Raw genomic sequence first — 13,761 nt, forward strand, 5'->3', positions numbered from 1 at the left:
CAGGAACGTATAAAGTAAAATATTAGGTACTAAATCCGTATTGGTCTAATGGGTGTTGCTTTGATAGATGAGTCTGCAGTGTGCTGCTGTTTAATTAGTCTCCTGATCCACAGAGGGAGAGAGAGGAGTGCAGGAAGAGGAGTGAACTGTAAAGATAGGGGAAAATGTGCTGTGTTCAGATTTTAGAATGGGAAAAGCACAGTACAGTGTAATGGTTTTTCAGTCTAGAGAGCAGTTTTTAGATGGTTTTGGTGCTAAGGATTGTTGCATCCCTATTCTGTTAGAACTATTAAAACAAATTGTTCCAGACAGTTGTAATGGAAAAATACAAGACTATATTTTGGGGGGAGAAAAAAAGGGCGGTGATGTGCAATACCATCAGCTGTTCAGTCCACCCAGGCTATCAGTGGAACATCTACTACAGTATACACAATAGCCAAACTCTACATGTCAGAAATTAAAAAGAGTATAGGACACGGGGTTTCATTGTTTATTCAAGTGACGTATAATGAAGTATTGTTTTTCATTTTAAGAATGGTATTTTTATCTAACCTTGGGTGTATATACTAAGACACGAAAATGGAACAATGTTTGTTTCGTTAAAAAGGGAAAGATGCCACATGCAGGGGAAGTCCGGTGGCTACTGGGGAAACTACAGCGTGGGTCTAACAGACCTCCTCAGGGTACATCCTGAACCACAAAACAATATACTAAGAGGTGTGAAAACAGCACGTCACCAGTGGCATAATGTCACTGGGTTTCAAACTACATTCCTAAATTGGATGTCAAAATAACAGTAGTAGAGTTTTACAGACCCACTATTGTAACATACGCGTTGAGCATCCTACTGAATTCTCAAGGGTTGCCTTGCTTGATTAACCGTTATCGCTACTGAAAGGCATTCTACTTTTAAGGTCTCCCTAGAGGAGCCATTTGAGGAATAGTACAGACTTATGATACATCTATAATCTGTGTTAAAGGGAGCATATGTGTAGAACCCTAAAAAAGTGTCCTTTGCTATTAGTTTCAAATTAGAAAGACTGAAGGACAAAAGTATATAAAGAAGTATGTGTTTCTTAAGTAAGTTGATTCAGGAATTTTCATTTTTTTCTGTAGTGAATGACTCTTTGGGGGTGAATCATTTTATAGTATATAGGTACACTCTTTTTTTGCTGATGAATAATTTTAGAGCTAGATTGTTATTCATTTATTCATTGAATCTTTTCTGCAGTGAATGACTCAAATCTATTCTATAACATGAACAAACCTAGAGTTTTAGCTGCATGTGATTTACCCTAAAAAGTAGTAAACAGATGCACTCTTTGGTGGGGGGAAATAATTTTTTTAAGGATTTTTTTAATAGCTTAATAGCTCTAGGTTTTAAAAGGAATTTTACTTAAAAACATTTTGGTTAGAACTACTGCTTGAAAAACATTCAGGTGCCATCCTAAGGCATTTATACAAATTTGCTTATTAGCTGTTAGTTTAATAACAGAATGTAATGTAATTGGGATCTTAATTAATAATTAAAAAATAAAGTACCATTAAAATCACAGGTGTCTGAAGTCCTGCCCCAGGGCCCTTCTCTCTTAATACTGATGTCTTTGTCACATATACATTACTGCACAGTAAAATTCTTTCTACACATATCCCATCCTTGAGGGTTGGGGTCAGAGTGCAGGGTCAGCCATGATACAGTGCCCCTTCAGCAGAATGGGTTGGGGGCCATGCTCAAGTGCCCAAAGGTGGCAGCTTGGCGGTGCTGAGGCTTGAACCCCGATCAACGACCCAGAGCCTTAACCACATGAGCTACCACCGTATGTTTTTTTTTTTTTTGCATTTATTTATTTTTTATTTCTTAGACTATTAAATTATTCTGCAGAACGATATTTATGTGAGAAATCCTGCAAATTACTAGGCATGAAAACCTTTCTAAAAAATTTAGAAAGAGAACTTATGAGGTCTAATTTGGCCTCTTTCAAAAAAGGGTTGTCTTTAAGGGTTCTTTGGACAGCTGGGGTTCTTATCTTAACGTTTGTTCCGGGAAGTCTTGAGGTTAAACTGTTATGTACATGGAAGATTTACTTAAATCTAAAAAAAATAGCTTTTAGAGTGAATTTGTAAATGTGAAATGTGAGTGTATTTCAATTTACGATCTTAATACGCAGAGGGTGTTATTTAATGCATGTTAAATCATTTGAATAAGCAATGAATAGAGTGTTACACCGAGTGCACTTCAGTAGCTGTAATCCCCAGCAGTTTTACAACAATTCTTTATTAAACGAATGGAATATGTCTTGGTCACAGGTTCCGTTTTTCCCTAGTCATTTCTCATGTTTCTCTTATTCTACACCACCCTGTGTTTTGTCATGTGCGCTCGCGGTGTGTGCTGCTCCAGAGTGTGCGTGGGCAGTGAGGAGGGCAGAGGCGCGTCTTCTTTAAGAGCGCGTCCTCCGACTCGCTGCCATTTCAAGCTTGTCGCATCCAAGCTCGTCACCACTTAACCGACTATTACAATTCATCGCACGTTACAGTCGCCCGGTCGAATGTGATGGCGTCCGTTACGTTAGGACAACACCCGCCTCAGCATCACCTTGATTCAGAGAAGCTGTTCTTCCGCAAAATAGCGAACGAGGGGAAGAAATTAATGCGCAAACAGTCACGGGAGAAAATGACGCGTGAGCGCGCGGCGGTTGCTGCGACAGGAGAAGCAGCTCTGGGATTGCCGTTAAACAACCGACCATCCTTAGACACGGCAAAAGGGACAACATTAGAGATGTGCGACGGCAGTGATGCTGAACCGCCACGTAGTACGGACAGGACGGCGGACGCGGACAGAGTCCCTGCGGCGCAGTGTGCACTGGAATGCGCGTGTAGCGACGCGGCACAGGCGCAGACGCGCAGCCTCGCCGACGCACAGAACGCGAACGCGAACAACGCGTACGGCATCATCAGAAATTTCAATCGGAGAAGCTCGGCGAAAAATATCAACGAACTGTCACCTCGGTCAGGGAGCAAAGGTGTAAAGTTCAGATCCTTGTCCGCAGACGGAGACACGTTAGAAGGAATTCAGCTCGAGCGGCTCACGCAGGGCAGACGAGGCGTCGTGAAGCTTTTGCCGACTGGACAACAGAGAAGACAAGCATGGTCAATTTTCGATCAAGATGAGGCCAGAGAGAAGGAAGAAAAAGGTGCAGGCCACCGCTTCATCGCTTTCAGGGTCACACAGGACTGGTGCGACGCCTGCAACCGGCGGATCGAGAGCATGGCGTATCGGTGCGAATGTAAGTCGGTTCAGGAATGAATCTTTTCTATAGTCAACGACTCTTTAGGCGCGACTCAATCCTGTATAGTGTATAGGTACACTCTTTTTTTAGTCCTGTTCAATAGCTTTAGAGCTAGCTTCTAATTCATATATAAATTTCCTTCAAATTTTAGTACTTGACAAATTTGTAAGTCGAATCAGGAGTCTTTTCTGTATTGAACGACTCTTTGGGGAGAATCGATTCTCTTTACACCATCAGGAAAAAAAAGTGTATAGGTCCTCTCTCACGTTTTTCTCATTTTTCTGGTTATTAGTTCTAGATCTGGCTTCCATAAGAGTGAGATGCTGTAGAATATAAATGATGTAGCAATACAATTTCTTGTTATGGCTTCTGTGCCGAATCAAATGAGTCATGACTCATGTGGCAGCAATATTTTGTATGTGAGAGAATCAGTCCAACAGACCTGCAGGTCAGAAGAAGTGAATGATGACGTGAGTCGTAATGAGCATCACATAATTCTATTCCAAAACCCCTTCTAACAGGTTTATTACATGTTATGGGTGGCTGCATCTGACTATGGGTCCAGAATATCTCGTGCTTGTGTTGTGTTGTTTTTTTGTGTAGCACATGTAATTTTATATATGATAATTGCTCATCTGTCTCTGGTTTCCTCCCACCTCCCAAAACATAGCAGTAGGTGGATTGGCTACATGTGTGTGAATGTGTATGTGCATCCAGCATGCATTCCCACTTGATGCTCTTAATCTGGATCCTAAATGGTTACTAAAGATGAATAATAGCTATGTGCAAACTTATAACAAACACAATTCATTCATTTACCTATTGGCTGCTAACAGTCAGTAATTTTTGTATTTTAAAGAGCACAAGAGGAACAAGGAGGCAGCTTTTTTTTTTCAGAAAGGCATGCCAAATATGCCTTGAGAAAACACTATGACTTTTATCTCTCACATAAAACTAAGGACAACGGTGAATGCATGTGGAGGGGGGACAAGAGTCAGGCAGTAAAGCATAATCAATCATAGATGAGCCGATGAAGTAGGGAAAATGACTCCCAATACACAAGCGTTGGAGATTTTCTGGCTTCGTCTTGGTATTTCCTGTTGCAGGGGGCTGTTGTTTTATGTCTCTATGTTTCATGTCATAACCCAGAGCAGTTCATCAAAACTATGCCTTCAGAAATGAGCAAGGGTCTTGCAAGGACCAGCGTAAAAGGGGACGTCCCCAGTAGGGGTCATTGTTTGTTTTTGAATTGCACTGTATGTCTTGTACTGACAGCCCCACAGTTATTACTCTTGAGGGCTTGATGTTTGCTGTGTGTCTGTGTGATGGACCAAGGGTTTATGTTTGTAAGTAGAGCAGAAAATGTGACTTTTAAAAGCATCACTTTTAGTGCCGACCTAAATACTTGCTGTGGGATTAATGGGAGGCTTTTTGGCTAGAAAGACAGGGTTTGGAGGGCATAGTAACCTCATCACATGCAGCCTATTTAGAAACAGCTATTCATGAAGCCTGTGAGTCCCTGAATTTAGGTTTTGCCAAAGAAATAATTAACATGGAGATGGTTGAGAGGCACAGTGCGATTGGTGTATAAATGGGGTTGCCTTTAAATGAACTGAACTTTGAAAACAGGTGATAAATGCAGCAGAGAGAGCCCAAGTACCCTATTCATTCCTGCTTTCACTTTAATGAAAGGATGATTTCACTTTCACCTTTCACTCCTTCTTCCCTGAAATCATAAGATCTAGCATTCTTTCCATATGATACTACCATTTAAAAAAAAAGAAAGATTTGCTTCATATTCGTCCTTTCTTTCTCTTATAAATTAATCCCATAGTAGTTTAAGGGGTTGATCAGATTTGTTAAATGCTTTAAATGTAATTGAATAGTTTTCCATTATAGATGCAGATGTTTGAATTGCTGTGTGTAATGAAAAGGTGTGTATCTACAGGTCCTGACCTGTAAATAACCGGTAGAAGCTCATGCTGAACTCTGTAACGTCCTCCAGGGAAGAGATTTTGGCTCATGTCTTTAGCTGATACGTTTCCTGTATGTGTGTGTAACCTGGCTTACAATAGGGAGCAATTTCACAATAGTAAAATAATCCTGTGGCCTTGTGCTGTGTGTGTGTGGAGAGAGAGAGAGAGAGAGAGAGAGAGAAACAGATGGAGATAGAGATCAAGAGAGACAGGGAGAGAGTGTGTTAGAGAGAGATAAAGTTAGTGTGAATGCATGTGTGTGTTTGTGTCTTGGAAAAATGAGACAATAGAAGAGTGCTGTGTGTGTGTGTGTGTGTTTCAGGTACTGTGTTGAGGTAATCTCAGGCTTCAGTAAGCTGTTTCAGAGAAATAGTTGACAGCTATGATAGTAAAAGTTTGGTAACTTTAGTCAAAACCTGAGTAAGAGGAGTCATACTGAAAAAATCATAACTTTTTTTTTTCTTTTAGCTCCAGTAGGTTTCAGCAACAGCAAGCAAACATAGCTAAATTATGTAGAAGACGGAAAATAGCACTTTTCTGTGCGTGTTATATTGCCTTGTGATGCAGCATTGTTCCTGATGCCCCTGCAGCATTGGCCTGGTTTCACACTCACTTTATTGTATTAAACACTGCTGCATTTCAGTTCATCTTACATCAACACAAGAGTGCGTGCAAAACATGACATGACTCACAATATTTTTTTTATTTGGTGCTGTTATGCACAGAAAGACATTTCATCTCTTCTGTGTCCCACAATGTTTCCCTGTCACTCATGTTACACATGTATTGTTGAAATGAATTATGTCGTCACCGGTGACATAATAAAATTATGTCATTTTCCAGTGAAAATCACACCACCTCCTACACGTGGGCTCAGGTTCAGTACCTGTTTGTTTCCTGGTCCAAATGACAGCTTTCACAATGATTAGCAATAATTTCATGTTCTGTTTCGGATTAACCTTCCAGTGTGAAAGCCTCCTAGGTCGTCTCAGATAAAAGACCTGCTTTATGTTAAAATGATTTGTGAATTTCTTAAATTGAATCTAGCGTGTACATGCTGTAGAGAGTTTTAAAGAGCTTTAAATAGTTTTTTATTTTGTGTGTGTGTGTGCGTGTGAATATGACCCCTGGATTAAAAAGCCATTTTGAAAAAGAAATCTTTTTTCTGTGTTCCAAAATGACCGATCGAAGCCTATAATTCATACGTTCTAGTCTATTAGCTCAGACTGTAATCAATCTGGGCCGTAATTATACCAGGCTGAATCGCAGTGATAGTCTAACCTGATCTCATGTAACCTATCATTAAAGCCACAGTTGCTTTAGTACACACTAATTTACAGACGTTAGGCCTCTGCTGGGGATCGCCAGAAGATGGGAATGATCTGTGAATGACTTATGAATAGAATATAGAGTAGGTTATTGGATAAATACTTATATTTATAGGAATTGTAACCAAACAAAAAGTGGTTGAATTGCATGTGAATGAAGTTGTGAATGCTAGTCTTCCTGGCTTTGGTGTATGTTTCCAATTTTGCAACCGCAAAATCAGGGTGATTTACTGCGTACATCATTAGGGTTGTCATCTTTAAGTGATGGATTTGCGCTGTGAATGCTGTTTTCTTGATAATGAGGACGAAAAAAAATACATTTGACCTCATATGTATGATTTACTTTGTACCATTGCTTCACAAATGAATGGGGTCAGTTTGTTTCGCCTGTAATCCTTTTAGTTTACTTTGCTGACCTGTCGGTTGTGTCAGTGTCCTTGCTTCTGTAAAATAAATCACCACCAAGGCCGAGTCTCAGGCAAAGACAGGGCAGTCTTATTGCTGGAGCCAGTGAGGCAGAACATTGTCCTCTAATAGGCTGTAAGTCTTGTCCTTAGAAGTGGACATCTCTCTCTCTCTCGCTCACTCTCTCTCTCTCTTTCTCTCTCGTGCTAAATGATGTTGCTTGGCATGCTGCAGAGCCTTCGTGAGTAAGGCTAACCTACTTTGAGCCATCCATCATCAGACAGCACGCAGTGCCGCAGTCCTGACATGAGACAGAGAGAGAGAGAGAGTGAGAAAGAGAGAGAGAGTGAGATGTAGAATGGATAGTTATGTCTGGAAAGTTTTGTCCTTTTTGATTAAACCACAGTATTTGTTCCTCTTTTTCAAAACATTTTGTCTGCACTTGCCAGAGAAGGGAGAAGGAAGGAGTTTTACTTAAAACCTTTTCATTGTGGTTTATCATGTGAAAACATGACTGAAGATTTTGGAAATTCCCTCCAGACCCTTATTGTAACGTACCTTTATGTCTATTTACTTTCACTTTCCGAATGTCAAACTCTGTTAGATTGTTTTTTTTTTAAACCATACTTAAAGCAGCCTTCTTCCAGTATTGGCATGTCCAGGATTCTCCCCTTTCCTTCCCAGCAGAAGTCTTATTACAATAGTGTGCCTCTCTTTCCCATTCTGAATTTAGCACTGATGCACCCTTTGAAGTGGCTCAGCTCCCTGGGCATGCTGGGATATGATGTATTTTCGAGGCTGTGGTGGTAAATGCAGGCTAAAGACAGAGCATGGCTGTGACTACAGCTCCATATTTCGAACTCGTAGCCCCTAATTACATGCAGCGTATGAGAGAGCCACCAATAAGTGGTTACGTCCATGCCATAAACGACTCGGTTCCTGTCCATTTTTTTCTGTCTTGTGTTGTTTTGGTTTTCTCTCTCTCTTTCTCTCTCATGAAAGCCCACCCACACAAACACAAAACCCTCGTAAAATAACGATTCTCATCTTTCTCTGAACCCATGAATGCATTTTGAGACAGCATTTAGCTTTTATTTCCTTTCCAGATTGGAGATTTCTCACAGAGAGAAATCAGGGTTGTGTGTGAGTGTGTGTGTGTGTGTGTGTGTGTGTGTGTTTGATGACTTTAGCTGACTCACTGCATTGTCAGTGCTGGTTTTGAAGGTGAAGGGAACAAATCATAAATTTATTAGCTAACAGCCAAGTAGAATGTGCTGTATGCTGCTGGTTTTGGTTGCCTAGAAACCAACAAGGCTAAACAGTAGGCATTAATGCATTGATCTTGCCAATTCCCACCTCACATGACAATTGTGAATTACAGCGATTGAGGGAAACCATGTGCTTTCTCCAAGACACATAAAGCTGTGAATTCTGCATCTTTTTAAAACGCTGCATCACAGAGCAGTGTAACTATCTCTGAGAAAATGTGCTACATGACCTTGAATTTCTTGAATTTTTGTTTCTATATCATTGTTTCTAGTTTCATATGACATATTTGGCATATTCTCACCCATATTCAAAACAGGTTTTCTTTCACTCACCTTATAGGTAGAACACACATTCATGCCTTATATTTTATTTTACATTCGTTTCTGTTTTTTAAACGTTGTTATATTGGAAGCAGTTACACATTCAAGTGAGTTTCATGCTTTAAAAACTCTTTGAGATCTGAGCAAACCACATGCAACCTGTATTACACGATTTGTAAATCTCCTACAACACTAAATACACTTAATCCAATCAGTGATATTTATTGTCACTAATTTAGTGCCGTGTGTAGTATTGTACCAAATGCTCGAACATTTAGTGATACTCTAACATGCCTTCTTATTATAGAGCCTTGTGGGGGTTATTTATTATTTTTTATCATCTCTGAGTAGGACAGTGACCTGTATTTGTGTCAACGGCCCTTTGTCCTGCACTCAACCCCTCAGAAACATTCAGGCTTGATAAAGAGAATAACAGTAACATACTGTAACTGTGCTCAAATCACTCATCTGCTGCATCTTCAAATCCAGCCATTTAATTCCATAATCCATCTGGATTAACCTCTGTGGTCTTTCAGGAAGGTGCAATTGTATCAAGTGTGCTTCCCTTAGTGGCAAAATAGTAACTCTGTTTGTGTAGCTTCTTTTACAGATTGTAATGTAATGTTTTTACAGGGTGTTAAATATTGAGTCATAAAGAATAATTATAAAAAAATCATATAAATACGGAATAATATTAAAAGAAGTAATATGCTGGTATAAATATAAATAAAAAAACACTAACAAAAAAAGTTAAGAATACAAACACTATTTATATACAAAATAATTGTTGCATTTATTATTTTTACTGTTATTTAATACTATTATTCTTTAATATTGTTTAATAATATTACAAATAATTTAAACAGTGATAGTAAAAAAATGTTTTTATATTATTTATAAAATATATTTGTTTTTTATTATTTTTATTAGTATGAGTATTATTATTATATTTTACAAATGCTTCTTTTATTTTAATATTAATATTTGTTTTTATTAATAATATCTAACACAATACATGATTTAGATTAATGAAATATGAATACTTTTACATTTATTTTTTATTTTAGAATTTTAAATTTGTGTATTATAAAAATTGGTTAATTAAAAGTAAAAAAAAAAGGGGGATTTTCAGCTTTTTGTTAGTATGAATGGTTAATGTGAACACAGTGTCCAAGCTGCTTCTTCACTGCTCTACAGACCTGTTTATGAAGTCCTGATGCTTCTTCTCCCCTTGACCTTTCCTTCTGTCACCACTTCCCTGTTCAGCGAGTCTCTTCTTTTCCTCAATGTGGCCCATGTAGGTGGGACACAGCCCCACAAGCCACTTTACATATGTTTCTGTGCACAGAGGAACATTTCAATGGTCAGGGCTGCACAGGAGGAACCTTGTTCAGATGCCTATTGAACAGGGGAGACATTGTGTCGGACTTTTCAAAGCCCCATTCACTCTCTCTGACAGATTCAGGAAGCCAGGAGCAGTCTGGGGCTGTTCTGCTAACCACACACTCCCAATATCCCAACATCACCCATACTATGGGATTTCACACTGCATCTGTGTGAGTCTTTGAAAGCTATATGAACTCTGTATGGAGGAAAATGTAATGCATTACTAAAATAAAGTCTAAAAAGGGTCTGTGACAGTTCCGCTTAAAAGGTTTTTCCATAGAGCGCTTGTACTATGTACTATGCACTAATACGGATACATGAGATGCCGTCAGTTCCAATTCGGGACAAAATAATGTATCATAATGAATAAAGCTTTCTAAATGGAGCATGGGATTAGTGGTGATGTATTGAGTATCATAGTGTATAATGAGTTAACAGTCTACTACATGAATGTTTATGGTTTCTACATTTATGAACTTACCAGATAGGTGAGTAAACAGTTACTCCATGGTGGGAAAAGAATCACCACAGGACTACTGCTAACCAAATTTCAGAAGTTCCGACTTTATGTGGTTGAAGTTATAATTACAACGTGATAAGCATGTGGGCAGAAACAAAACATGTGCCCTGGGAAGAATTCACTTTTGTTTCCTCTTATTTTCTTATCGATGTAGAGGGGGAAGTTTATTTTGTGTCAGCAAAATGAACAGCAGGTGGGCAAAATATGGTTTTTAACTGTATGAGTAACAGTAACAAAAAAATAATAAATAGCCTACAATGTGATCTGTCCCCATGTATAATTTATTAATATCTCTCTGGATGCAACAGCTATATTGCAGCTGCCATTCATTTCCGCTGTTGTTGTTGTTGTTGACACACCACCCCAACTCAGGGGTCATAGCAATATAAAAATTCATGACTGTTCACATTCATCACATTCATAATTACTATACTTCTGATACAATACATATATATGTACGGTAGTGGAACATCAGCCACAGATCACAGTGTTGCCAGGTGTTTTTAAACTCTGTGTACTTTCAGTAGGACACACATACCTTGTTTTGTGCAGCTTTCAGGCATAGACTCAGAAACTGCAACTCATTTTTGCCAGCTTGTGTGAGTACTCTTCAATACCCCACATCAGCGTCAGCTTCTGATCTCTGGATGTCCCTGCTGTGCCGAGAATAAGTCACCTCCCAGATATCATCTCGAGCTGGGGGATGATAGATGAGGCTCCGGCCTATAAAGTGACCTACATGTATAATGTTCCTGATAAAAAGGATAACGAATACACGAATACACAATAGCAGGATCTAATAAAGCTGGTAACCCGTTCTATTGTATATTACATTGTACTCCTTCACTGTGGAATTCTCTAATCCCATTGGTCAAAAGGTGCTAGTTCATTTCCTCTAACAGAAGTTCTTAATTCGAATCACAGGTTGATAGTGATACACTTTTTCTGTTCTATGACTTGTTCTGTTGTTTATTCTGACACTTGGAATGGAAGAGTCTCCAGTGCTAGAGCTTTATAACTGTTGTTGAACAGCTATTTATAGCTATTACTAAGGAAATAATAATCACTTCATCCCATCGTTGATTATTTTCCTATGGTAGCATGCGTAATAGTGTTTAATTCTTTATGATATGTGTATAGTGTGAGTGTGAGAACAGTTCAGTTATACTTTAGTATAAGAAAAATACCAGTGCAGGAAACTAACTGTGACAGTGCGGTGGGGAGTTGGCGCAGGATATATTTAGGTCACCCTTGACTCTTGTGTCCTCTCTTTCTTTATCAGTCTCTTTAGTTTCAGCAGTGTCTTACTAATAAAGAAAGAGGATTTTTGCAGAAAAAGGGTTTAATTAATATTTGATGTTAGTCTTAGGAATCGAATGGTAATTAGTTCCTGGTGGGAAACACTGACAAAGTTTGCAGAAGAGTAACATCTATGGGAGCTAGTTCTTCAGGAGAATAACTGTCATGTTGAATGTCTTTATCTACCTGCTTGTTTTGAATCTCCATAAATTAGCATCGTATGGCACCAGACACTCCATCAGTGTCTTTGAGTTTTCCCCGAAAAAGAAAAACATCCAGAAAAAGTGGAAGAAGGTCAGAGGATGAGCTGGACTCGCAGCTATTCGCTGTGGTGCAGGAGATCAGATGTCCCTCAGGATTCACAGAGCATGGGACATCCATCTGTCTTCACACTATCTTCACGTCTCTCTCACTAACAGACACCCACTTAGGAACTGGAGCACTATGACGGCATAGAGAGCAAGTAGAGAGGATGAGCAAGAAGAGAGTATAGATATAGAGAGAGAGAGAAAGAGAGACAGATACACAGCGTGTCTGTAGCTTTAAGAGGGCTGCAGTGAGGAGGACGTGTGGGCGCTGCATCAGTGCAAGCTCTGCACTGCGTGAGAAAACTGGGGACAGGCAGAGAGTGAGAGAAGCAGAATGACCGAGTGAGAGAGGAGATAAGGGCCGTGTCGGAGAGGTTATCGGGCCTGAGCGTGCCTCTGAAAGCCCGACGCAGCCCTGCGATGGTGGATGCGCAGGACAGATTGGCAGCCCCCAGCACAGTGCCACAGAGCAGTGGACAGCCAGCACCAGAGAGTGCCATGGGCACAGGCGGGCGCAGATAGCGGCGCCCGCCATGAGGCCGGCGGAGGAGGCAGCCGTGTCCAGCGCCTGCTTCGGCCACGTCTCACGGCGCCTCAGCCGTCTCTTCCGGCGCCTGCCCAAGTCCCGCTCATGGTCTGAGGGTCTGAGGCTGCTCCGGAGGTCCAGCAGCAGTGGCGCCCTCGTGCTATCAGGTAATGGACAACAGATAGAGGAAGAGAATGGAACAAGATAAACAGATAAAGCTTTGGAAGACTGTAACAACTTGAAGAAGAGATGAGGGAAGATAAACAATTATGATAGGATAGGGTGTGAAAAAGGAATGGGAAGAAAGGAGGACAGGTGAGAAATGAAATGGAGCAGAAAGTGCTGCTAGATTTAATAGATGAAGGTAGAGAAATCTTGTAAACAACAGGACAGAGGGAGAAGGTAGGAGGTGGGAATGCATCAGGGAAGGAGAGGAAGGAGAAGGGTGTGAGAAAGGAGGGAATGAGTAACTGAGAGAAGAGAAGAGAGGATGAAGTTGGGTAAACCTTTAGTGACATGTTTATTAGGTAACAGATGAGGATAGGAGAAGGTAGGACTGATGCGGAGGATAAAAACAGGACAAGGAGAGGAACAAAAAGAATCTGACGATTCTTCATATAACAGAAGGGTTTCATTAAAAATGAAGGAGTTGATGGTTTGTGTACTAAGATATCCAGTTCATCTGCAACTGAAGAAGAGCTCTGCAGTGATTTTTTTATGCCTCCCAAAAATAACCCAGTTCAAGTCTATAGGGAGCATCACATTTTATTTTCCCTCACTCCCTTTTTCTCTCTAAATGGTTAGTGTTTCTCTCTCGCTGTACCTATTGTTTTCTATTGACATGCAAAAAGGCTGGAATAGAGAGCTACTGCATTTATTGATCCTGTATAAAGCAGCGATGGTTCTATAATGCTCCAGTAAACACGAGAGAGAGAAAGAGAGAGAGAGAGAGTGTGAGAAATGTGCCACAGTCAGGAGTTTGGCTTGTTAACGCACCATCAGCCAAATTGTGAATATCTGCTGTGTTAATAAAGGCTGCATTGCAGACGCTTGACCTTAGTGCTGTTCAGCATTGCTTTCATAACATGTGGCTTTGCACTGAAATCATGAGTCACATTCGTACTTCTGTTCCAGAGC

General features: G+C 40.1%; 1 protein-coding gene across 2 annotated transcripts in view; it reads left to right on the plus strand.

The window, feature by feature from the left end:
- The first annotated feature begins 2,405 nt into the window (after positions 1–2,405).
- Positions 2,406–13,761, plus strand: part of rassf5 (Ras association domain family member 5) — a 45,399-nt gene continuing 34,043 nt past the window's right edge. Inside the window, exon 1 of one of the 2 annotated variants that reach the window (XM_058373163.1) lies at positions 2,406–3,284. In XM_058373163.1, the coding sequence (XP_058229146.1) occupies positions 2,552–3,284 (733 nt within the window). In that variant the 5' untranslated portion in view covers positions 2,406–2,551. Of the gene's footprint in view, positions 3,285–12,394; positions 12,792–13,761 lie in introns of those variants that run through there. The other variant, XM_058373164.1, reaches the window with a different exon arrangement.

This window comes from Hemibagrus wyckioides, linkage group LG21, assembly GCF_019097595.1.
Source record: "Hemibagrus wyckioides isolate EC202008001 linkage group LG21, SWU_Hwy_1.0, whole genome shotgun sequence".
Taxonomy (NCBI): Eukaryota; Metazoa; Chordata; class Actinopteri; order Siluriformes; family Bagridae; genus Hemibagrus; species Hemibagrus wyckioides.